This window comes from Lepisosteus platostomus, chromosome 26 (assembly GCF_059453375.1).
Source record: "Lepisosteus platostomus isolate fLepPlt1 chromosome 26, fLepPlt1.hap1, whole genome shotgun sequence".
NCBI lineage: Eukaryota > Metazoa > Chordata > Actinopteri > Semionotiformes > Lepisosteidae > Lepisosteus > Lepisosteus platostomus.
The window spans coordinates 7,870,326-7,895,966 of NC_142636.1; the positions used below are offsets into that span (position 1 = coordinate 7,870,326).

The 25,641-nt window shown below is 50.8% G+C and overlaps 2 protein-coding genes across 2 annotated transcripts; one reads left to right on the forward strand and one right to left on the reverse strand.

Annotated features, from left to right (window-relative positions):
* Nucleotides 1–3,118: 3,118 nt before the first annotated feature.
* psmb4 (proteasome 20S subunit beta 4) lies at nucleotides 3,119–8,711 on the reverse strand. The gene is made up of 7 exons (XM_088621118.1): nucleotides 8,553–8,711; nucleotides 7,186–7,392; nucleotides 5,853–5,999; nucleotides 5,365–5,446; nucleotides 4,724–4,840; nucleotides 3,848–3,936; nucleotides 3,119–3,275 (listed from the first exon to the last, which is right to left on the reverse strand). The coding sequence occupies exons 1-7, from the start codon at nucleotides 8,672–8,674 to the stop codon at nucleotides 3,263–3,265; spliced, it is 777 nt and encodes a 258-aa protein (XP_088477244.1). The 5' UTR covers nucleotides 8,675–8,711; the 3' UTR covers nucleotides 3,119–3,262.
* Nucleotides 8,712–11,590: 2,879 nt separating this feature from the next.
* selenbp1 (selenium binding protein 1) lies at nucleotides 11,591–25,625 on the forward strand. The gene is made up of 12 exons (XM_088620284.1): nucleotides 11,591–11,842; nucleotides 14,291–14,344; nucleotides 15,876–15,988; nucleotides 16,201–16,386; nucleotides 16,470–16,590; nucleotides 17,419–17,601; nucleotides 19,119–19,300; nucleotides 19,991–20,069; nucleotides 20,325–20,446; nucleotides 21,904–21,996; nucleotides 22,550–22,668; nucleotides 23,197–25,625. Exons 1-12 carry the CDS (start codon nucleotides 11,839–11,841, stop codon nucleotides 23,357–23,359), a joined length of 1,419 nt encoding a protein of 472 aa, XP_088476410.1. The 5' UTR covers nucleotides 11,591–11,838; the 3' UTR covers nucleotides 23,360–25,625.
* The last annotated feature ends 16 nt before the right edge of the window (nucleotides 25,626–25,641 follow it).

The following is a 25,641-nucleotide window of genomic DNA, read 5'->3' on the forward strand; positions in this document are numbered from 1 at the left end:
TAAAAGAAATGTTTACAATTCACAATACCCTGCTTGTCTCATTCAGAGTGATGCAATTATTTACTTGCATTCTGGTGATCTTTGACCTCCTTAAATCTTTAATCATACAGTTTGCTTGTGTTGCTTATATTGAGGTACAGTAACTGCACTTGTGAATACTGGCCAGCTGACTACCATGGTGCCCTCCTGTGCTGAAAGGAATGTGCTGTGTTCACAGCTTAAAAGCACAGAACCTCTGTATCCAAGTCTTCTTGAACTAAAGCAAAAGCTGTAATACGTCCAAGTTAGCCTACTGGACTTCTTCAGAATCAGTCGTAGCACCTGATCCAGAGGAAGCAACATTATAGTATGTGCACTAAGAACAGCAGGCACTTTACACAAAGGGTTGTGGGAGTATGGAATATACGTTATACAAGCAGATCTAGTTTCTTCTTTTCAGGAAAGGGCTGAATACTGTATGTTCCTGGATTTGATCAGTTACTGGTCAAAGGTGCTAGAGAAGCTGGATTGCCTTTTGGCAATGTCTTCGCCTTTTCTAATAAAATGCCGTTTTCCTGCAGACAGGACCCTCTTCATTGTGTACCTGTGCACAGAGAAGGTAAACCCGGAGGGACCTTTTAGAAGATTAAAAATGTGTTTATTGTTGATTCTGTGTTGTGTGCCAGTTGTTTTTATGATAGTTTTAAGAGTTCTGATAACCATAGAGCAGACTTGATTACATTCACTGTATTGTTGCTGTGCACAAAATACCATTTATAATATGCCAGCCAAAAATAATCAAAGGGATTATTTACTTTGTTACCTTTGGTTGACCTGTTTTGGATCAAGAAAACAATTAGCTTGTGTGTAGAAAGTCAACTTAATTAACTCTTCAAAGGTAGATATGGAATTTTCTGTGAGGCTTAAATTTCAAACATGCAGGGGCAGAGAGCAGCTCAAAAAAACCTGCAAACATATTGGTATGTGCTTATTTCATTGTTCCAAGATACCTACTTAGACGGGCACCCATTTTTGTGTGTATGTGGCACAAGTATGCTTCTGTATGTACTGCAGCACCCATTTTGGAGGACAGAAGATGCAGGTCCTTGATTTCTGCTTCAGAGCTACGGCAGTATACGGGTATCAGCTCTCCAGTTATGAACAGCAGCGATTGTTAGCTTAAGTTAGAGCAATCTAATAATACACAATTTTCAGTCTCTGATATTGACACACCTGTAAAACATTGACTGAGGGTCACAAACAGAGCTCTTTACAGCTCTACAGCAGAAGCCTGCAGTTATCCATGTTTCAGAATGGAAAAACTAGAAAAGGTGGGCTTCCTTGTGTGTACAAGTATACAAGATTAGGGGTGATTGTCACAACCTGCTTACCTAATTAAGCATAAGTTTGTGGTGGAGTAGAGAGTGATTGGACTTTCTAAACGAGTGGGGTCTTTAGCCCTGATCCTAGAGAACCCAAAACCATAATGACTAGGTCACTCTAAATCAAATGTTTCTTAAGACACCTTCACGTTCCAGATAAATTATACATGTTTTTGTTTTGAGAGATCTCTGGTCCCAAAGTTAAATTGTTACTGATCTCTAAATCAGTACATCACCTGCTTAATTGATCACATTGTTTCAACCCTGATGGATGATTGACACCTCAAAAATCCACTGGACCCAATAATCTTCACAAAACGAAGGGCTGTTTGAAAACAGGATCCAGTTCTGGGGGGGCTGGTATGTCTCTCTGCTTTCTAGGTCTCTTTTAAAGCAGCCACACATTTACAACTAGGAGAAGATGGCAACTAGCCCAATCAGCAGGATCTTTGAAGTCACCAGGAAGCTGGAGCAGCTTGTTGATGCAAAGAGAACATGAAGACTCCACATAGAATGATTTCCAGGTCAGAATCAACCGAAGGACCCAAGAACTGTGAGTAGTACTGCCCTTTATCAATACTGCACAATTTATAGAATTGGTTCAGTGATTAGTTATTACTTATTAGTTATTAGTGAGTAGCTGCATCTGCACGCGTAGTCTGCAAAGGAACAAGTAATAGGTTTATTATGAAGAAGGCTTCACAGCTGAAACGTTTTCTCTCCTCTTTTCAGCATGGAATAAACCTATTACTTGTTCAGTTAAAGAATTAGTTTTGTTGGATTACTTTACTCATGAGCCAGTGACTTGGGAATCAGTGGATGGTTTAACAATTTCACATGGGTTACGCTTGCCCTTTTTGGGGGATCTACTGAAGATATTCTACACTGCCAACAGACAAAGAGTACTTCACTCCTTCGAGAAAAACTACTCTTAGTTTCTACTTGGCGTTTGGCTTCACTCAACCAAATCTCCTGAAGCCTCATTTTGAAAATGAAATGGATTTGGGCAGCTGCACAAGCCTCAGTAATGTGTGCTCATGAATGACTCATGCTCATGCTCCAGGCACTCAGGAGGGACCTGTGCACACCCACTACTCCTGCATTTCATCTCTTCTCATCGTACAACCCCCGCAAGGCCCTCTGCACAATGCAGCGGCAGTGGGAACAAAATCTCCAAGCACCGTTTAACCCTGGGGTGCAACAGCCGGGATGCCACGCTGACAAACGGAGGCAAGAGACACTGAAATTCGCCTGGATGCAGCACAGTCCTTTCAGACAGTCAAATAAAACCCCGTGTCTTCTCTTTTTAATCCAGGATTCCAGGCCCACACACCTGCTGGTTTTCATTCTGGCTGAGCTGCATGTCCCCATCGAAGCCTTAATTGAAATAGAAACTGTTCGTCTGGCAAACTGTCCCGCTGTTTCTTTCTAGAAAAGGTTTGGAATTTGACGTGACTTGTGAAGAGCATTAGTTCAAAGGCAAAATCCAACATATTTAAGATCTGAAACAGTCAAACCAATTAATCCTGTTCTGAAGTCAGTGTTGGCTTCAGGCACGTAATTAAGAGCCGAGGTGGAAACCCTGCTTTAAACAATCGATTAAAAACTGAAGCACTTAAATCTTCAAACAAGACGATTTGACCTCTCTAACCCTGGAGTTGGTGCCGACAGCCGAGTACGCAGGCCTGAGCTCCCGCCGGTGCTGTAGGATCCGCGCCTGGCCAAGGGTCCCAGAAAGAAACAGAAGTACGCAAGGGTGTGTGGATTTTATTTTTATTTTTTCCTTTAAAAAAAAAAAAGAATACCTAACGTCATCAGTTACAGATAGTGGTGCCTGAACAGGGTTGGACTTAGATGAGCAAGACGGAGGGGGAGGTGGGCCTGGACCCAGGCCATCTGCTTCACTCGAACCCGCTGGAATTGAAAGAGCAAGACGGTTAGGGGACCGATAGAAACACCACAACAGAGTGTTGCAATGCTACTGCCTACAGTCAGGAATCCACCCACCCATTTTGTAACCACTTCTTCCAGTTCAGGCTCCTGAGGGAAATGGAGCCTAACCAATTAACCTGCCAGCGTGTCTTCGAACTGGCGGAGGAAACTCACGCAAACCCGGGAGAGCATGCAAACTCCACCCAGACAGCACCCCAGGTCTGGGATTGAACCCAGGACCCCAGCCCTGCAAGGCAGCAACGCTCACCACTGCGCCACTCTGCTGCCCCTCAGGTCAGGAATCTACCTGCAAAGTCATGACCACTTGATGGACAGGAGCGTAGGAGAGGTGCAGCGAAGTATCTGGTGACTGGAATACAATAAGGGTGCTATCGGACACTTGAGAAGTTCCTGGTCAATGCAGTGAGACCCTTGCAACTAAGAAAACAGAGGAGACGGCATGCAGCATTTCACCGGCCAGAACCGGGCTGCACTCTGGGCCACATGCGGTAGGGAGGGCCCCACCGCCAGAGGGTTTTCAGAACTGGGCCCACCTGATCATGTGTGCGATCTCCCAGTTCGTTTCCGAAGACAGGGGCCCCTCGATGACCACGCCGGCTTCCGTCACGGTGGCAATCTCGTGCTGCAAGAGGAGAGACCCAGCTGCTGAGACGCGCACGGGCACGGGCTGCTGCAGCCCTTCGGCGGTTAAACATGCCCGCTTGTCAGTAACGGGAGCGGCCCAGGCGCGAGCAACACACTTCCTGGTCACCGAATCCCAGCGCGGCGCTGGAGAGGTCTGCTTGGACGCATCGACTGCACTGCCTGACATTACTCAGTACAGACTGTGTCTGGAGCCATGCTGTGAAACCCGCTGTGTGAAGAATCCCACTTCTCCCACCCATCTTAAACGTAGGTCTTAGATTACTCAGGTGACCCCAAAACCGGGAAAAATAACTCGACAGTCAAGCGGCCGTGAACTGTGGGTTACACCAAGAAACGTTTTTCGAGGCGAATGGTTTTGTACTGAAGCAAAGCCGTCCAGCTTCTCAATTGTGCAAGACTTGGCAGAGAAGAATATAGACGCAGCAGACAGAACATTCTTCTTTTTAAGAGGAAAGCACTGGCAAAACTAAACTGTGCTCCAGATTGGATGCACTGTTTTTAACCCCCCAAAAAAAGCATGTTTTTTAGGGACGGAGCCCAGCAAGAATTAGTGCTGCTGCCTGGCTTGAGGGCCGAGCCCCCAGATTGCGAAATAAACCTGACCTTAAAGGAAAGGGTGCTGGCACACCATCTGCTACGTGACTGGACACCCTCAAGAAACCCCCGTAGCCCGAGGTCACGACCTTTTCCATCACCACACTGCCCACCCCAGCCCCCATGGGGGCAGGCGGCCCCCACAGTCCCCCTCCCCTGGTCTTACTCACCCTGTTGTAGGAGCGGGCGTCCCTGTAGTACAGCACCTTGAGGCAGCGCTCCACCAGCGCCCGCGCCTCCTCCTGGCTGACCTCCGCCTTGTTCTCCATCACCTCCCGCATCAGGGGCTGCGAGGGGACACAAGCGAGGGTGAGGACTCGGAAACCGGCCCGTCCCGCTACCTGCGGCTGGAGTTTCTGGGGGGCTCCGCTGCTGTGGCTAAGCTACCTGGCCTCCCCCAGGCGCCAGTGGAATACAGTACCCCTGCAGCTACATGCGAAGCTCACTGGCATCTGGAACCTGCATTCGGTTAGGCGCCTTTACTGGCCAAGACCCTTGGATACCTCTGGGGCGAAAGGGGCTATATAAACGCGAGAACTGAAGATTCCAGTCTCGGAGATGAGCTGGAAGCTCAAGTACGGAATGAAAAGGTGTGTGCAGAACCAACCGCAGCGCGGCCCCACCTGAAACCCGAAGCAGGAAAGGGAGACATTCGAATCGGGAGGACGGACAAGACCACCGTGCAAGTTCGCTTTCCTCTCCCGCGTCTCTCCACACCCCCGCCTCAGGAGGGGCCGCGGATAAACATCCGGGCCGCAGGAGGAGCGGCTCGGAGGCACCAGTGGAGAAAGGAGTAGGAAGTACGACTCACCTGTGCCAGGTAAGCTCCAAAACCTGTAGCCACAGTGGGAGCCTCGTAGGCCACTCCCAGCTTGTCCACATAGCCCAGGAAACTGGAAAGGAGCAAGGACAGAGGGAAGTCGCACCAGTACAAGACAATGCCTCTCTTTTAGGTATTACTCAAACCACCAGTTTAATCAGCTGAAGTTCTCCTCTCAATCATTCTGTACTCAACCTGGACTGGCTGATTCTTCACAGAAGGAAATAAAACTGTTCTGCTTGTGCAATATTGCAATATGATATAGAACCAATGTGAGCGCACTGAATCAAGAAGAAATGAAGGAGGAGGAGAAAATTAAAACCAATCTAGCAGTACCTACTCTCAGCACTGGACAGGGAATTCAGTCAGAAATCCCATAAAATAAGGATTGGGATACACTGGTCTGCAGTAACTAGTCTAGTTTCCAAGAGCAGGGCTCAGGTTCTCGGGTTCACGGCCGGCTGTGCCACAGCCCCCACCTCTCTCCGTTGTAGAAGCCCCCGATGACCACGGTGTTCCACAGGGGGTTCATCTTGCTGCGGCGGTTGTACATGACTCTGGTCAGCCAGGAGTGGATGGCCTTGGGGCTGTAACTGTGGCCGTCGCCCAGCAACTCCTCGTCAATCCTGGGGCAGCAAGAGGTGCAAGGAAGGTTTATTTTGTTTCCTTTAAACGGGGAGCGTCTCTTTACACGGCTGCACCGGTTGAGACCGCCCTGCTCGCCTCCGTGCGGCGGCTCGCGGTCGGCTGGGCTCCCCTGACCATCTCGTCCACCAGTGCCGGCGGGTCAGTGGCCGCGGCGCACGGCGAGGGAGGCGTCCCTCACTGACCTCACTGCTGGCACCTGGGAAGAGGCTGGAAGCCGAGGGGGGGATTCCCCGATTCCAGCCCCACCTCCAGAAGCTCCGTGGGGATCACGGTCAAGGCCCTGCCAGGAACCAGACCCGGATCAAACCTGCAGATCTGGGTCACAGGATCTGGAACCTGCATTCGGTGAAGCGCCTTGACTGGCCAAGACCCTTGGCTACCTCTGCAATCCAGTTTGTCCCAAGCTCACAGTTCCAGAGCTGCTCCTGGTCTATGTATCTTATTGAACTGCATGACTGTAATAGTCTTCATCAAGCTGTCAGGGTCGAACAGGCATCCAGCTTGCCAATATTTTGAATAATCATTAGGAAAAAAACAGTAAAAGAAAAATAATCTGTATAGCTAAGAAAATAATTAGGTTAATACAGTCCCTGCAGTCCCAAAATCAAGAGATCAGAGTGGGTCACACTTGAACCCTACAGTCCAGAGATCGCCGGTCCAGTCTGGGTCACGGTGTACCCCTACAGGTCAGAGATTGCCGGTCCAGTCTGGGTCACGGTCTACCCCTACAGGTCAGAGATCGCCGGTCCAGTCTGGGTCACACCGTACCCTTACGGGCCAGAGATCGCCGGTGCAGTCTGGGTCACACCGTACCCCTACGGGCCAGAGATCGCCGGTGCAGTCTGGGTCACACTGTACCCCTACAGCCCAGAGATCACCGGTCCAGTCTGGGTCACACTGTACCCCTACAGCCCAGAGATCGCTGGTCCAGTCTGGGTCACACCGTACCCCTACAGTCCAGAGTCCGCCGGTCCAGTCTGGGTCACACTGTACCCCTACAGTCCAGAGTCCGCCGGTCCAGTCTGGGTCACACCGTACCCCTACGGCCCAGAGATCGCCGGTCCAGTCTGGGTCACACCGTACCCCTACGGCCCAGAGATCGCCGGTGCAGTCTGGGTCACACTGTACCCACAGCTGGGGCCGAATTGCTCCCCCCATACTTACACCATCTGCTCGATGACCTGCTTGAGGTACTGGTAGTCGGCGTAGTCCCCCGAGGCCCCCAGCAGGGTGCTGTCGTTGACCTTCATGATGCGCGAGATGTTGCGGAAGCGGGCCAGCGAGCCGTAGGAGCCCAGCATGTCGGCCGCGATGACGACGCCCCCGTTGAACTTCACCCCCAGCACCGACGTGCCCGTCACCATGGGGTTCCTGCGGAGAGGCCAGGCTGCGCTTTACGAGCTGCTGCAGGCAGGGCAGGTGTAAAGCATCTTAATGGGCAACGCCACTAACCCCCCCCTCCCCAGTCCTGGTCCTGGAGGGCCCGCGGGGTTCCAGTCCAGTTGGGCTCGTACTGCCCTGAAGCGGCTCATTACAGGCTTAACTGGGCCAGTTTAACACCTCCTCCCAGCTCTTCAGGTGCTGCTGCTTTAACTAAGCCTGCAGACACGCTGACCAGCCTCCCCTCCAGGATCAGGAGTGGGGGACCCCCGGTCCGGATCCAAAGGTTATTCACAGAAGCCCCACTGCTTGAGCCCACCTGAGCCCTCTGGGGGAAAATAAAACTCAACCCTTAACCCGTTACCACAGAGGAAGGAAGTGATTTTAAGAGACTGGTAAGGGCACAAACGGGTAGTATTCCTGGCTAGCAATACCTAACGTCAGCTGGGTTAACATTTCTCTGCGCTGGTTACCCCAGACTCAGATTGGCAAGAATTTAAAAATTCCGCGTTTACTGCGAGTTAGGACAGAAAACACACAGGCGCTGACTCAGCATTTTGGTTGTGCTTGAAGCGAAACACGGATACTCCGAATCTGCTCAAAGTAGATCTTTGTCTTCCTGATCTTGTCCGGGTTTTTTTTTTGACAATCAGCACAGCCATTACCGATTATTGACCGACTATTACCCCCGTTACCGACGATCCGCGGGATTAAAAGAATTTAAAAGTTTACAGAGTCCAAATCACACAGGGTGACAAACGTCGTGGATTTCTTCTAGTTACCGTATAGTCAGTCTGAATAGAAATCCAACTTTAAACGTACACAGTGATTTAAAACGTGCCTTGAACTGAGTGTAAGCCGGTTTCGAAGCGGAAAGTCGCCTCAAATTAAAGAGTTCTAGATGTTAGAAAGCTAACCTCTCCAGCTAACACCTCATCAGCTTCAAATGCACACGCACTAACGTTCTTAAAATAAGAAAACGTGTTAAAAAGTCACGCAGTAATATTACAGATGAAACCGATGTTGTCACTTCCACCATGATGATACAGCACAGGCTCCGGCTCCTCGTGAAAGCGAAAGGGATGTTTAACGACTATAAAAGCCCCTTTTGACCCCAAATTTCCCACCCGAAAAACTCAAGACTAGCTCACAGTGTGTGTCGGACGGGTCCGCATCCCGGGACTATGTCGCTGCCTTTCCCTGGAAAGGAATAAAATTGACCGGGTTTGGGTCCATTATCCCAAAAACTCAGCTTCATTCCACTCGCGTCCATTTTGAAAGCTGGAGGAAGTGATGTCACAGCCGCGTCTTAAGCACTTCCGAGGGTTTCTGTGAACAAGTGGTGGCCATCTTTACTCCTGGCGAAGACGCGTCTCAAGCTTCACATTGGGTACCGGTTATCAGGAAAGTGTTGTATTATCTTGTACAACACCCCTAGGTGTTAAACGTTAGGCTTAATGATGTTCCCTTCAAGGAGAGGAATTGAAAGGAAGTTTAAATAAGGGTGTTTTATGCGATACACGACAAATGTCACCTGTCAACTACTTTTTAAATAACTTTTTTTTATCATCCTTCAAATAAAACTAAAAACTTTAGTAAAGTAAATGAATCATTAAAGTTGGGGGTTAGCAATGATGGGGACGTTTTTTAAGGGAAACAAACGCTTTTCAAGTGGTCAGAGCTAACAAAAACTGTCTGTAAGACGTCTGAAGTATCAAACCTCTTTGTTAATCAATATATGGAGCATATTGACTGTATGCTAGTATCCAAACCCATAAATTACCTATAAATACCCACAAATTCGGTGTTAGCAGTCTTTTATCTGAATGAAACCCCATAAACTATTTGCTTAATGAACAGGGATTTATTCATAAACAGCATCAAGACACAAAAGAAACAAGGCACCAGAACTCTCTGACTTTAATTTGTATTGAAATCCTTTCAGAACAAAAGTATCTGTAAAACCAAACTTGTTACACACTATGAGTATAGAGCAAGGGTGAAAAACACGTTTTTCTTCCAACCTGAGTTGTCCCTTAGACAACCTAATTATTTTATTAGCTCAGGTGGGGAGCTGCGTCAGCATGCGTGGGCTGCAAAGGAACAGGTAATAGGTTTATTCCATGCTGAAAAGCACACACCCGAAGAAGGCTCCACGGCCAAAACGTTGTGTTTTCTTTCTTCTCTTTTCAGCGTGGAATAAACCTATTACTTGTTCCTAATTATTTTATTAGTCATGCAACTCTTAAGTTCACTACATTATTGCATCCAGTATGTTCCAGCCGCTGGCTGGCACAGTGCCGTCTGTGTGGAGTCTGCATGTTCTCCCTGTGTTCACTAGGGTTTCCTCCAGGTGCTCTGGCTTCCTCCCACAGTCCAAAGACATGCTGGTGGGTTAATTGGCTTCTGGGAAAAGTGGCCCTGGTGTGAGTGTGTGTGTCTGGCAGTCTGCCCCGTGATGGATGCTCCGGGGGCGTTGTGAAAAACCCTCAGGGGGAAGGAGCTCATACCCAACTGCCCACTGGCTGTGTTAGATGGCTGTTCGGGTTCAATGAAGAGATCAAAATCTCAGCTGGACCCAAAAGCAGATAATGGCATGTATCCCAATGACGTGGGGTGAGAGTTTGTGCTGGGATCAGAGGTTTTATTTTAAAAAAGAAAGGTCTCCAGCCCTTGTTCCTAAACAAGTAGGAAAATTAACATCATCATAAGGGGCCCAACCTCTAATCGGGCGACTGTAAGTAGTGGTGTACCTCAGGGAACCATTTTAGAATCCCTTATGCTTTCTGATCTATATCAATGATCTAGATTGTGACGTAATGACATAGATCTGCAAAACTGGAGGCGAGTCAAACACAGAAACAGCAGCATTCTCCTCTGGCCTGCAACATTTCTTACATTCTGAGCATTCAGCCTGAACAAAATCTAGACATATATGGGTCCCCCAGATCTTGTGGTGGGAGCCCCTGCCTTATGTGGTGCGTCTGATTGTCAGTGGCACAACACCGTGTGTCTGATCAGCTCGCCATATCGCAATCCCTCAAGAGCAATCATGGCAGAGGTCCAGACGTTTTTTTCAATAACCCTTCAGTGCTACAGTCACCCCTGGATGACCTCCTGTGTGTGATAAGGGCGGTTTGGGCCGAAGAAAACGCTAAGTCAGTGCAGTTGGCCTCTTCCCAAAGAGACAGTGTCAATATCCCAAGCCTTCCCGGCTGTTGTTTTCTCCAGCAGTGAGGATTAGGGGCTGCCAGCAAGTCTCCTTTATTCCGGACTCCAATCCCCTGACATTCAGCTGTTCTCGCTTTCTAAACGTGTTTGCAAAGTTCAAACCGTCTCCACCAGCTTCAGAGCTGAAAACCATTAAAAAAAGCTCCATATAGTCACTGGCTCAGTCAGTGGTTTTAATTTCAGCTGGGGAAAAAAACATACACTCTTGTATCCGTGTTTTCACCATAACCCTGTGAAAACTATCACTGTTCGTTTATTGTTTTACTTCTACGCGAGCCGGGTAATATTTACACTACAGTAAAAGTTGTGATGGCTGCGCTTCTTTAGAGGTATAAAATGCACATGACGTCTTCGGTCATAAACTAAACCATAAAACTGAAACCTCGGAATTTTACACGATCGTCCTCTTGCCCCTTGGTCATCTCATAAACAGACCAGAGTTGCGCTATAGAACTTGCCTGCAGAGTAGCAGGCAAATTAAAAAAAAAAAAGTTACTTTAAAAATAAGTATTCGCTACAGTTACAAGGTACTTAAGCGATGGATTATTTTGGATAAGTTTGTAAGAAGCTGGCTTTTAAAAGGTGATGGGGTGTATAACTCTACATATTGAACTGAACAGACTACATAGATCATTGTAATCGATTATCTTTATTATTTCCCTCGGCGTCTCGTTCATTTTAGACAGCAGTCCTACAAAGCAGTGAATTGTAAGAGTGACGGATTGTGGTTTTTAAAAGGAACTTTCCCCGTCACTCCTTTTAAACAACACGAGCACTTCAGTGTTGTCGTTCGCGTCGTGAAGTGCTTTTGTATTGCAGGGTAAAGGTGATTTTCCTGATTTTCTGGAGGGGTGAACGACCCCGACCCACCGCGCTGACTGAAGACGTGAATCCGATGAGTCGCGGGTTGTAACACGTCAAGGCACAGAGCTGAATTCACCGCGGGCGTCAGGGGGGGGGTAGACTGTCGGCTCACCGCTTCAAATTCATTTCTCCTTGGGAGATTGTGTCCGGCGAGACCGCAATGTCTGCCAAAGACCAGGACACTCCCCCTCTCCCACCCCCACGCCCACGCCAGACCCTGTCAGCAAACCCGAGCGGCAGCAGGGGAGTCGTGCCTTCGCCAGCCAGAGAGCGGACCGGAGCGACACCTGCAGAACCGAACTGAACCTAACCGCAGAACCTCGGAGACCTCCTCCTGCAGACATGGGTGAGCTCACGTCCAGGCGGGCTGCTTCTATTCCGACTTGCGAGAGCAAATGTTTTTTTTTTTTTAGGTGAGGTGGTGGTCTTCCGCGCGGATAAAACATGGCTATAGAGTCTTATAAGCCAACTTTTCGGGCTTTATTGTTAATTTACACTGTAGGTCTTACCCGACCCGAGTGTTACCGGACTTTGAGTTTGAGCTCGGCAGAGTTAGGAAAGTTACGCATTTGAAAACATATTTTTAGAGGTGTGAAACTCAATTGCACTGTTTAATTCGAAGCTTACTTGCATACAGCTGCCTCTTTCGTTACACTCGTCCTGCCTCAGCCGCTACCGCTTGTACAGTACTTGCGTTCTGCTGCTCGCTGCTGTGTTCAGCGCCTCCCTGAACGCCTGTCTGCGATGGCCAGTCCTCAGGAGAGTGTGAAGACAGCCTGCTTTCCCTGACAGCTACAGCTACGACTGACTTTCTAACAGATCATTTTAGATTTAAAAATGAAATCCGGACAAGAGATGCATTCCTTAAAGACTCGCTGTCAACAGGTGTGCAATTCAAGAGCAGTTGGGAAGTGTCGGTGTGGCGCTTCTCATCTAGTACAAATACGTACAACACATTGGCTTGCAAATTGTACGTTCCAGCATTATCGTCGACAGGTCTCTGCGGTGGGTAGCGTTCCTGTTTTAAGTGGCAGCTGTTGAAGGCGAACTCCGAAGACCGCGCTCGGAAAGCAAAATCGTCAAACTCAACAAGATCAAAACGCGCAAGGATTACTCAATACCGCCCTTAAAATCACTCCGATCGTATTTTCTTTCCCGTTTCTGCGTCGGGACATTGACCTGGAAGGAAAAAAGAACAAACGTTTTACATGCAAGTGTGAACCTGGCCAGTACCTGGGTGGGAGACTCCTGGGAAAGCTGAGGCTGCTGCTGGAAGAGGTGTGAGTGGGGCCAGCAGGGGGCGCTCACCCTGCGGTCTGTGTGGGTCCTAATGCCCCCGTATAGTGACGGGGACGCTATACTGTAAAAAGGCGCCGTCCTTCGTAAGACCGAGGTCCTGACTCTCCGTGGTCATTAAAAATCCCAGGGAATTTCTTGAAAAGAGTAGGGGTGTTACCCTGGTGTCCTGGCCAAATTCCCCCCTGGTCTTTACCAATCATGGCCTCCTAATAATCCCCATCTCTGAACTGGCTTCTTCATCACTCTGCTCTCCTCCCCACTGAGATCCTGAGACAAGTCCTGGACAGACATAACGGAGCTTGTATTAACACAGGGGTCTCCCACTGTGATCCTGGAGAGCCACAGGCCGGAAAGTCTGGCTGGCTGTTGGATTGTTGAATCAAGTCATTGAGTGATCAGTGATCCCTGTATTGCTGACTAACAGGTGACCCCAAGGGTATCGGGGTGTTCCTGGACTGGAGTGGGGGACCCCTGGATTACCCAGTGGACCCAGGTGAACTGCCAGGTCATTGCAGTCCACTCTGGTCATCAACAAGAGGGGGTGCCCACCCTGCTGCTGCACAGTCCCCTCCCACCGAGTCCTCAGGAATCTAATTGAACCTTTAATTGGTCTCTCTGTGTTGAAGTGGATCTGTTTATTTTCAGTTCCTGAACAGGTTAGCTGTTAAAGCCCATTTCTCAGACAGGTTATTACATCTCGGTAACAGAATCAATTCATTGACGTCATAGAAGAATTTGACAAATTCTGAATTGAGCACGAAATCGTGAACTTTGTGGAAGTACTGTGAGTCGCCTTGTTGTCGCAAACTCACATTCGAGGTCCCACGAATTGTGACGTGAGGCGGCCCTTCCTGCTCACTAGTCACTGTACTGACTGATGCACTGTGATGTACGAGTGAATGAGTACAGGTTGTGCAGCAGACACTTCACTGCAGAAATGTTCCACCGTGATCTGCAGGCAGAGTTAACAAGTGAGTTCAATTTACCGGCAAAACCGTCTCAAAGTCAGGAGCAATGTTTCTATTGGATTAGAAGTGATGTTTTCACAAGCCTGCTTGTTTACAAAGCAATAGGGCTGTTTCACTTCACTGGGCGTTTTGTTGCCTTGTGCTGGAAATTTAGTCTTATTTTGGGATGTAAGTTGGAGGTTTTACAAGTTACCGTGTACATCTGACTTTTATTGTGGTTTGAAATGTACCCATCAACGCCGATTCTTCCTAACTCCAGAATATAAAAAGAGCCTCGCAGCTCCCCTTTAACAATTAGTCTCAGAGGCCGACCGAGGATCTGGAATAGAAAAATAAAAAACACTTGCACAGCTTCTGACCAGGCAGCCTGATGGCTCAGTTAAGGTTCCAACGAAGTCGGGAAGCTTAAGGATTAAGACAGAGGGATTGAGGGACAGCGCTGTTTTCCTGCTGTGGGAATTCCTGCAAGTTCGATGGGAAGCAGCCTTGGCAGTTATGACTCTTCCCGATTTCCTTGTTTTCCGCAGCGAAGTGTGGAAGCTGTGGCCCCGGATACAAAACTCCTTTGGACGCCATGAGAGGTGAGCAGATCTGCTTTCCGCCTCCCTGTCCCCACTGTACAGCCCAGAGGAGGGCATCAGGTCTCTGCGTCTTTCCCACCCCCGCAGGGCCCAGGGTGTGCGGGTCGGTACAGGTTTATATCTTGTGTGCTTGGAAAATTGCTGGAATTGGACATCACCCGGGGGGGCACGGTGGTGCAGTGGTCCCCACAGCGCCGGGGCCCTGGGTTCAAATCCCAGACCTGGGGTGCTGTCTGTGTGGAGTTTGCATGTTCTCCCCTTGTTCGTGTGGGGTTTCCTCCCACAGACCGAAGACATGCTGGGAGGTTAATTGGGGCGGAGCGGTGGCTCTGTGGCTCAGGATCTGCGCCTGGGGCTGGAAGGTTGCTGGTTCAAATCCCGCAGCCGGCAGAGGAATCCTACTCCGTTGGGCTCCTGAGCAAGGCCCTTAACCCCAACTGCTCCAGGGGCGCTGTACAATGGCAGACCCTGTGCTCTGACCCCAAGCTTCTCTCCCTGTCTGTGTGTCTCATGGAGAGCAAGCTGGGGTATGCGAAAAAATAATTCCTAATGCAAGAAATTGTAAAGGGTTAATAAAGTAATGTTATTATATATATATAATGGGCTTCTGGGAAAACTGGTGCTGATGTGAGTGTGTCTGTGTGTGCCCTGGGAGGGACTGGTGTCCCTGCTTGCTGGGATGGGCTCCAGCTACCCCTGAACTGGAAGAAGCAGTTAGAGGAGGGATGGACCACACCCTGCCTGCAGTGAAGCCTGGTGGGGGGGCTAGATGAATTGGCTCTGGACATGACACAGCACTGGGTGTGGTTACATGGGTGGCCACTAGAGGTCGTGGCAGGTAGAGATTTCAGCTCATAGTCCAGAGTGCCAGTGGAGTATTGTGAGTGTGATATTTAGTAATTAAGCTTTGAAGTGAATTCATAGCCATGCAGCACACCTATGCTAAAGGTTTTCCTATATAAAATATAGGCGTGGTGTGCTCTGGTTGATGTGGTCTCAGCACAGCAGTGCTGTTTCATGGGTGTTATATTACTTTGAAGAGGAGAAGACCCAACTTCTCGAGCGCTTGCCCAACGAGGCAAGCGCTCGAGTGCAAAACAAGCAGGGAATTCTGGGTCCCTGTTTTTGCAGGATGTCGTCCCAAAAATGTTTTCTTAGAGTCATCAACTCTCCTATTTTCTGGCCATTATAAACAGAAACAGGGGATCTGGTTGGCCTGTGGCCTCTTGAAAGACTCAAGTTCCACTTCAGCAGTTCTGAATGTTTCCCTTTAGGGGTCAGTGTTGTGCCGTGAGGCAGATCCAACACCTGTATACCATATTTTCCTTTCTCTGAGGCTCCATTCTCTGATGGGACAGCCTTACTGGTGCGGCACCAGTGTTGGCCAATAGCAGCTCTTGAAAGTCAAAGCAAAGGCTTGTGAAATATGGCAGAAGTGAAGCCTTGTGTTGGCAGAGCTCTTCAGCATATTCAGTTGCAATGCTGATCCCGTCCACAAAGTAGCCCTGACCTGCGTGTCTCTCTGTCTCAGGCCCCAGAGAGGAGATTGTCTATGTGCCCTGCATCTACCGCAACACTGACATCCAGAAACCGGATTACCTGGCCACTGTGGACGTGGACCCCTCTTCTGCCACCTACTGTCAGGTAGCACCCACCACGTCTGAGAGCGCCCCTGGACCACCGCTCGCCTTCGCCTCTGACTGTGGCTCATGGCCATGCCCTCTGGCCGTGACCCTGACCGCACCCTGGACTGTTGCCCCTGGCCACACCCCTCACCAAGCCACTGACCACGCCCCCTGATTATGCTCCATGGCCACACCCCTGACCACGCCCCCCTCTCTCCCCTGCCGGCCCAGGTGATCCACCGCCTGCCCATGCCCAACCTGCGGGACGAGCTCCACCACTCGGGCTGGAACGCCTGCAGCAGTTGCCACGGCGACGCCACCAAGCGACGCGACCGGCTCATCCTGCCCGCGCTCATCTCCTCCCGTGTCTACGTCGTGGACGTGGGCACCGACGCCCGCGCTCCCCGGCTGCACAAGGTACCTGTGTTCCTGGATCTTCTTAAAGGACGTCGCTCTGGGCCAGGCCGGGCTCAGACCTCCCCCCGTTCTCTCCCTCGCAGATAGTGGAGCCCACTGACCTGTACTGGAGGTGCGGCCTGGCGAACCCCCACACCTCGCACTGCCTGGGCAGCGGCCAGGTCATGATCAGCTGCATGGGAGACCCCTCGGGCAATGGCAAGGGTGAGAGCTTATATGCCCTTGTGGGCCAAGGAGGGCCTTACTCAGACGCTCATATGCCCTTGAGGGCCAGGCAGGGCCTTACTCAGATGCTCCTGTACCTTTGTGGGCCAAGCAGGGCCTTACTCAGACGCTCATATGCCCTTGTGTGCCAAGCAGGGCCTTATTCAGATGCTCATATGCCCTTGTGTGCCAAGCAGGGCCTTATTCAGACGCTCATATGCCCTTGTGTGCCAAGCAGGGCTACTCAGATGCAAGCAGGGCCTTATTCAGACGCTCATATGCCCTTGTGTGCCAAGCAGGGCCTTATTCAGATGCTCATATGCCCTTGTGGGCCAAGGAGGGCCTTACGCAGACGCTCATATGCCCTTGGGCAAGCAGGGCCTTACTCAGACGCTCATATGCCCTTGTGTGCCAAGCAGGGCCTTATTCAGATGCTCATATGCCCTTGTGGGCCAAGCAGGGCCTTACTCAGATGCTCATATGCCCTTGTGGGCCAAGCAGGGCCTTACTCAGATGCTCATATGCCCTTGTGCGCCAAGGAGGGCCTTACTCAGATGCTCATATGCCCTTAAGGACCAGGCAGGGCCTTACTCAGACGCTTATAAGCCCTTGTGTGCCAAGCAGGGCCTTATTCAGACGCTCATATGCCCTTGTGTGCCAAGCAGGGCCTTATTCAGATGCTCATATGCCCTTGTGGGCCAAGCAGGGCCTTACTCAGATGCTCACACAGGAACAGAGCTGCTCAGGGCAGGCGGGAGAGGTGATCCTCCGTCTCGCAGTCTCATTGCAACCAGCTGCCTTGCTCTGTGTGTCCTCTCTGTGCTGCAGGAGGGTTCGTGCTGCTGGACGGGGAGACCTTCGAGGTGATTGGGAACTGGGAGCAGCCGGGAGACGCCGCCCCCTTCGGCTACGATTTTTGGTACCAGCCGCGGCACAACGTCTTGATCAGCACGGAGTGGGGCGCCCCCAAGGCCCTGGCCAATGGCTTCAACCCCGAAGACGTCAAAGCGGGTAGGATGGGATCTCGATGGGGGGCGGTGGCAGATCCCTCAGGGACAAGGGGAAAAGTCCAGGGCTTCTCAGGAGTCGGATCAAAGGCGGTCCACATGGCTGACTGGCAGCCACACTGAGCGTGTCTGAAAGGGTCACATTCAGAAGGGACTGAGTCTCTTCGGTCTTGAATGGAGGGGACTGAGAGAGAAGGTGCTTCCAAGCACGTAAATAAGCATTGTCACATAGCGGCTCCCATGGGCTCAGACAGGGAATGCCCTGCTTTAGAGAGCAGGGTGGGGCTATAGTCCAGACTGTGTGACATTATCCAGCTGTGAGCCAAGCAGTGGGGGCTGGCAGGCTGTGAGTCTGGCCAGTATCTAGATGGGAGACGCCTGGGAAAAACTAAGGTTGCTGCTGGAAGAGGTGTTAGTGTGACCAGAAGGGGGCGCTCACCCTGTGGTCTGTGTGGGTCCTAATGCCCCAGTATAGTGATGGGGACACTGTACTGTAAAAAGGCGCTGTCCTTCAGATGAGATGTAAAACTGAGGTCCTGACTCTCTGTGGTCATTATCAATCCCGGGGCGTTTCTTGAAAAGAGTAGGGGTGTTACCCCGGTGTCCTGGCCAAAATTTCCCCCTGGCTTTTACCAGTCATGGCCTCCTAATAACCCCCCTCTCTGAACTGGCTTCATCACTCTGCTCTCCTCCCCACTGAGAGCTGGTGTGTGGGGAGCGGACTGGTGCATCATCCAGGTGGGGCTGCACACTGGTGGTGGTGGAGGGGATCGCTTTGAGGGGAGTGTCCAGGAAAGCACTATATAAGTGTAAAGATTCATTCATTATTATTTTAAGATCATAAGGTGATCTACTTTTTTATTTATAAGAGAAGAACAATAAGAACATGGTGTCACTCACTCGCTCCATATCTTAAGCATTAAAAGAAATGAATTGCAGAAAGTGATAGAACAGACAGACCTGTAGTGGGATTTAGCTCCGTTTCCATTCAATACCTGTTTATCGTCTATATAACAGCGACCTCAGCTGGGCGGTTGTGGTCCTGTGTTGGACCCAGGCCGGACCTGTGGGGCTGGTGATGCTCTGCTCTGAGCGGATGACAGGGGGCGCTGCTTGCGCTTGACATCAGCTCTGCCACATTGCTCTTATTAGGGATGATGATGACAGTAATATTTGCTTATACACTCAGTGGAATAAACACAACTGACAATTCCACAAAGAAAATACTGTAAATAGACACGGAGCTCTTACAGTACAAGTCTGGAAAGAGGGGTAACTGGACATCACAAAGGCAGGTGTGGTGCTGATCTGTGCCTCTACAGGGCACTTAGTGTGTAGTCAAAACGAACAGCAGACAGGGGGCGCTGTGGCTGCTGAGTGCCAGTCAGCCTGGGTGCAGCCGTGAGGAAGCTCAGGGGTCCCAGTATTTCTCCATTAACTTCTCATCTGCGCTTCAGAAGGAGGTGTGGTGATCCGCAGTTCCCTTGCCTAACCGCGCGGTGGCGCTCTGCCTGCCCGCAGGGCTTTATGGGCGGCGGCTCAACGTGTGGGACTGGACGACGCACAGGAGGGTGCAGTCCCTGGACCTGGGGGAGGAGGGCGCCATCCCGCTGGAGGTCCGCTTCCTGCACGACCCGGCCGCGCCGCAGGGCTTCGTGGGCTGCGCCCTCCACGCCGCCGTCTTCCGCTTCTACAAGACGCAGGTCCGTGGGGTCGGCGGCGGCAGAACCGGTGGGCCGGGAGCCCCCTCTGGCCGGCACGGCTGCAATCCGCTTGATCGGCGATCGGCTGGAGGTCCTGGGGGGGGGGGGGGGCGTGGCCAGACAGGCTGAGGACGAGGTAGGAAGGTGCTCAGCGGGACGCGTTTGAGAAAGGAGCTGCTCGTATGGAGCCCCGCGTGCCCGCTCCCTTGATCCTGATGAGAGCGCCCTTCCTCTTCCTCCTCCACGGGGGCGAGGTCGCTGCTTGTGGCGACGACTCCCTGCGCTTCGTAGATGTTTCAGTCGACTTGACTAAGATCCTGATGCCCAAGACTAGGACTAGATTAATGCGGGCTCCACAGACTCACAACGCCTTTCTGCAGCTGGGAGCGGCTCGGCCTCATACAGTCAGTGGGGAAGATTTTCAGTCTCACATCAGACAAGAGTCCGCGTCTGGAGAATGATGTTGTGTAAAGATGCTCACAGCCTGGATTTCCCATTCTGTTGGGTTGTACATTTTCTTTCAAGGATTCAAGTGATCTTTAGCAAGAGGGTGAATCTGGCAATTGTGGTGCCCAGTAGGATCAAACTTGGGCAACAGTCCAGAGAGCAAGCCTGCAACTACCCAGTGCGTGATCCTTAGCACTTGACCCCTGACCCCTGGAGTCTGACTGTGCTGTCCCATTTCTGCAGAAGGGAGACTGGGCAGCAGAGAAGGTCATCAAAGTCCCCAATAAGAAGGTGGAAGGATGGATTCTACCAGAGATGCCAGGTGAGCCCGAATGATAGGGATGTCTGGGAAAAGACAGGTGCAAGGATCCCCAGCAAATAGGAATGTGGAAATAATGGGCTTCTCGGGAGAGCCTAGGGAATGTGGATCTGAATGACCCAGAATGGTCTCCGTGGTGGCCTGGAGGAAGGTGGCAGCCGAGGTGGTGGAGTACAGTTCTGGGTGCCTGCCCGACTGTGGGGGGGGCTGTGTGGATTGAGGGGGCTGAGCATCATCGGCTGTGTCTGTCCCACCCAGGACTCATCACCGACATCCTGATCTCCCTGGATGACCGCTTCCTGTACTTCAGTAACTGGCTGCATGGGGACATCCGCCAGTACGACATCACCAACCCCAGGGAGCCCAGGCTCGTGGGCCAGGTAACGCCTCTGAATTTCCCCTGCAGGCCTTTTAGCTTTCAATCAGAGATCTCGCCTTTTCTGTTGGGTTTCACTGCTTGATGTAACAGGCAGCAGCCTGAGCAAGGCTCGGACCTGCGGCACCCAGGGTTTTCAGGTACTGGAAGCCTGTTCTCATCCCACTCTCTCAGCACAGTGAGAGCCTCGGACTGGCAGGTCACCAGTGAATCACAGATTCCTAAAGACTTGGAACACACACCATCTTTGTGATCAATTAAGCAACCAATTCGTTAAGCAAGTTGAGATCTATTTGGCACTGAAATCTGAGGATCATTCATCTCTTAAAGGACCAGTGTGCTATGAATTGAACAGGTTCAATTAAATAATTTAGGGGGTCCCCAATCTTTAGGAACTGGTGACCAATAATTTCTACTGGACACCCCAATTCTTGCATGAATGTTTTTCAGTTGAAGATGATGGTGTGTGAAAAAATCAGGCTTTTGCTGTGATGTATTGTGTTCCTCAAGACAGCCCTGCATTGCCTGCCACTGAATCTACTAATTAGGGTGAAGTGGGTTGTGGGTCCTAATATTGTGGCAATATCTGTATTTCCAAAACATGTTTTAGCCTTTACAGAAGAGCCACGTTTCAGTGTGTCTCACACCGGGCTTTGCAAAGTGAAAATCCTCTTTCTGTAATTGTGGCTCAGCTGCTGAAGGGATGATCCCACTGAGCTCACATTCTATGATGGGAGGTGATCCTGCAGACACACTGACCAGCTCTCCAGGACCAGGACTGGACATGACCGACCCTCCAGGACCAGGACTGGACACTCCTGCAGACATACTGACTAGCCATCCAGGACCAGGACTGGACAGTCCTGCAGACACACTGACCAGCTTTCCAGGACCAGGACTGGACACCCCTGCAGACACACCGACTAGCTCTCCAGGAACAGGACTGGACAGTCCTGCAGACACACTGACCATCCCTCCAAGACCAGGACTGGACAGTCCTGCAGACACACTGACCAGCTCTCCAGGACCAGGACTGGACACCCCTACAGACACACTGACTAGCTCTCCAGGAACAGGACTGGACAGTCCTGCAGACACACTGACCATCCCTCCAGTACCAGGACTGGACACTCCTGCAGACATACTGACCGACCCTCCAGGACCAGGACTGGACAGTCCTGCAGACACACTGACCATCCCTCCAGGAACAGGACTGGACAGCCCTGAGCTCAAAGGCCCCTGATCATCTAAGGGCCACTCAGCCCTGGTAGGGCTCCATCAGCTACTTGAGAGATCCTGGCAGGGTGGTGATGTGACCCGGGATCACGACCTCTCTGGACCACAGAGCAGAGCTCCACCCTGTCAACCCCTGTCAGTGGAGTTCATTGGGAACAGGACGTGCTCGCGCAGTCCTGGGCGCCTGGCCCGGCTCTGTGTGTGCCATGTCTGTGTGTGTCGCAGGTGTTTTTGGGGGGCAGCATCGTGGGTGATGGACCTGTTAGAGTGCTGGAGGACAAAGAGCTGGAAAAACAGCCGCCCCCTCGTGTGGTCAAGGTAGGAACTGCGGCTTGAATTGCTGTACCATGAAATGCTTGAAAAGCTTGATAGCTTTCATTTCAGCCAAGCTTTGCAGCTGAGCCTGAACAGAAATTTGCTTGTTGACCGTGTAGCGTGTAAAGACGAATTCGGCTTTTTTGTTTGCATTTCTAGGGTGGCCGAGATTTTAGATCCGATACCAACTCACGAGCCAATTGAAAGGATGAAACAATTCAAAAGACTTAACTCATCAGAATGCTTAGCTTAATGAACTCCCAGTTGAGCATCTGAAAACCGGAGGATACTAGGGCCGCCTGGAGCAGAACTGGAAACGCTGTACTAACGAGAAGCGCTTTTCTTTACGCAAAGGCTGGTGGGAGAGTGGAACAAGCTGGCCAGCAGTGTAGTTGAAGCCGATACCCAGGTTTCTTTCAAGCGCCAGCGGGATGAGATGTACACTACTGGCTGCCCAGCGGGCTGGGTGGGTCGAAAGGCCTCCTCTCGCTGTTTTTGTTTCTTGCTGTCCCTCGAGGCCTCACGGCGGCTGTCTTGTGTGTTTGCTCCGGCGCAGGGCAAGCGGGTCCAGGGCGGGCCGCAGATGATCCAGCTGAGCCTGGACGGGAGGAGGCTGTACGTGACCACCTCGCTGTACAGCGGCTGGGACAAGCAGTTCTACCCCAGCATGGTCAAGTAAGGCCCCCCTGTCCGCAGGGCGCTGTCGCCTGGCCACGCCCCCCTTCTCTTCTCTAGCGCTGTCTGAGGCCTGGCACCTGTACCGGTGTCACAGGGCTCCTAGGCTAAGCGAGTTACGGAAGAGTCGCCCAAACTTTCCCCCCCCAGAGATCCAGCCAGTGCGAGACTCTGCCCATGCAGATAGATCATGTTGTCCATGCTGTCCGCAGCGTGGCCCTGTGCGTGCTCGGAGCCCGACTGGGTCTTGGGAGAGCGGCGTGCGTCGCGCGGGCACGCCCGCAGACGTGCTCCTCTTCAGCGCCGCCAGCTCCGAGAGCGTCTGCGCTGATCGGAGGAGTGGCGTGACTCTCTCGCTCACGGCAGGCCACAGGAGCCGGCGCGTCGCCAAAACCCGAGAGATACCTGGCGTGCCTATCGCCACCACAGTGGTGCTCACTCCCCCTCTATGGCAGTGACTGACCTGTAGCCTTTGCCCTTCCGTCAGTAATCTGTAGCTCAGTCGAGATCCCGGTCTTCCTTGTCCAGGGAGGGGTCGGTCATGCTGCAGGTGGACGTGGACACGGTCAAGGGCGGCCTCACGCTGAACGAGAACTTCCTGGTCGACTTTGGCCGGGAGCCGGACGGCCCGGTTCTGGCCCACGAGGTCCGCTACCCGGGAGGTGACTGCAGCTCGGACATCTGGCTGTGAGGCTGCTCGCCGCTCGCTGCCCCGAACGCCAGCATTCCCATCCTCCTCCGTGCCTCGCTGACGTCAGCCGGAGATGTGGATCTCCACAAGGGCTTCTCCACCCAGGAGCCTCTCCGTCTCCCCGGGTTTTTATCCTTCCAGCTGAGCTCTCAATCACATCATCATCGCATCGATAACACGCTTAACACTTCTGTGAGCAAAGCAAATCACACCGTAAAACCCTTTAATGCATGTAGATCACCATACACAGATCTGCCAAATCTCAGATGTTCTGCATTATTCTGCTCTTTTCACTTTGTTATTTCCATCTTTATACACAAACACAATTCTTTAGCAATCTGCAGGAAATAAAGCCATTTAGGTTTGAGTTAATAGTCAATCCTCGCAGATCTGAGCTCTGTAGTACAAAAGTAACCTCTGAGCTTTATAGGCCAGTCGAGTTGGACAAATGTTAGTGATGATGAGGACGAATCTGATTGATTACCTGCTATGTTTCGCTTCGGCTGCTCTTATACAGTTGGCCATGATTGGGTTTTTGATCAAAGGTCTTTGATCCTGTTTTTAAAGACTGATCACAGGGAATTAGACATTGCTAAATGCCAAGCCTGGTTCCTTCTGAGCCAAGAAAGGTGTATAAATAGGAATTGTTATAATCAATTAGAAATGCGCTAGTAAGTGGTTGATGCTTATAATCACTTGATGTTGGCTTGGACTTCCGCCCAGCAGTGTATATTGCACCCAGAAAGAGGTGGAACGAATGGATGATACTGTATTTCTGGGATCAGGATGACATTCCAGTGTTTGTTGAGACACCTTTTAGTAAATCCAAACTTGTTATGAAAGGTACCATTTCCAGCTACGTTTTAAACTAATTAAAACATAATTGCATTTAAGATGATTAATTAAAACGTGGGCTTAGTCAGGGGGCCCAATGAAATGCCCAGGAGCTCAGCTGGAGTTAAATCCCTGTTGGAACGATCCTAGTCTGTAGATTCCAGTACAAATCACATTCCATTGCCATATTTCTATAACAGTCTGTTCTTTATATCCTCGTCTTTCCTTGTCCTGTTCAACCCTTTCTTTCCTGGATCACAGGCGGAGGTATTTAATCCACCTCCGAACACATCAGATTTTCCTTCCATTTCTGCTGCAGGTGCACAACATCCCTGGTGTTCTGCATTTTCCATGATCATTTTTCCAGCCACATGCTTCCCTTTCAAAATGAAGTTTTATTCCTTGTCATTTAGTTCCATTGTAGCAGACCCTATTAACTGTACCTGGTAGAATCTTTATGATTATTTCCTATAATTCTGCAGCAATGCACTTGTTAATGTAGTGTGTGCAATACATCTGTTCTGTTTGAAAAAAATATCGTCAGCCGTCTTCATTCTACAACTGGTGAAAATTAAATAGTAGTTTTAAATGTTCGTAAATACGTGTGTTAAACCTCCGTGCTGAAAAGCCCAGAGCTGGTCGCCAACACTTTAGTGCTCAGTCTGACCTGTGCACTCTGCCAGTGGGAAGAATGAGGAGCTCACAGTGCGATCTAGTGGAGGAATTAGTGGAGTTTGAGTGTTTAAATGAGAGACAAACAGGGTTTACGGTTACAGGCCACTGGGCTCTGATCACTCACACGGCTGTTCTGATCTGAGAGCTGCTCCGGCATCCGAAATAATTTCTTATTTAATAATAATCATTTCCTTACTCTTTTAACGCGCCTTTCTGTATAGTGCACTCAAAGCGCTGTACAGGTCATGGGGATCCCCCTCCACCACCACCAGTCCGCAGCCCCACCTGGATGATGCGCCAGTCCGCCCCCCACACACCAGCTCTCAGTGGGGAGGAGAGCAGAGTGATGAAGCCAGTTCAGAGAGGGGGGTTATTAGGAGGCCATGATGGTAAAGGCCAGGGGGGAATTTGGTCAGGACACCAGGCTAACACCCCTACTCTTCTCAAGAAACGCCCTGGGATTTTTAAGGACCAGAATGAGTCAGAACTTTGGTTTTCCATCTCATCCAAAGGACGGTGCCAGTTTTTCCACCTTTGTCCCCATCACTACACTGGGGGATTAGAACCCACACAGACCGCAGGGTGAGCGCCCCCTACTGGTCACACTAACACCTCTTCCAGCAGCAGCCTCAGCTTTCCCAGGAGTCTCCCATCCAGGTACTGACCAGGCTCACACCTGCTGAGCTCCAGTGGGCTGCTGGCTGGGACTTCCAGGGTGAACTAGCTGCTGGCATATTAAATGTTTGAAATAATGACATTTTTTGCAGTTTTTT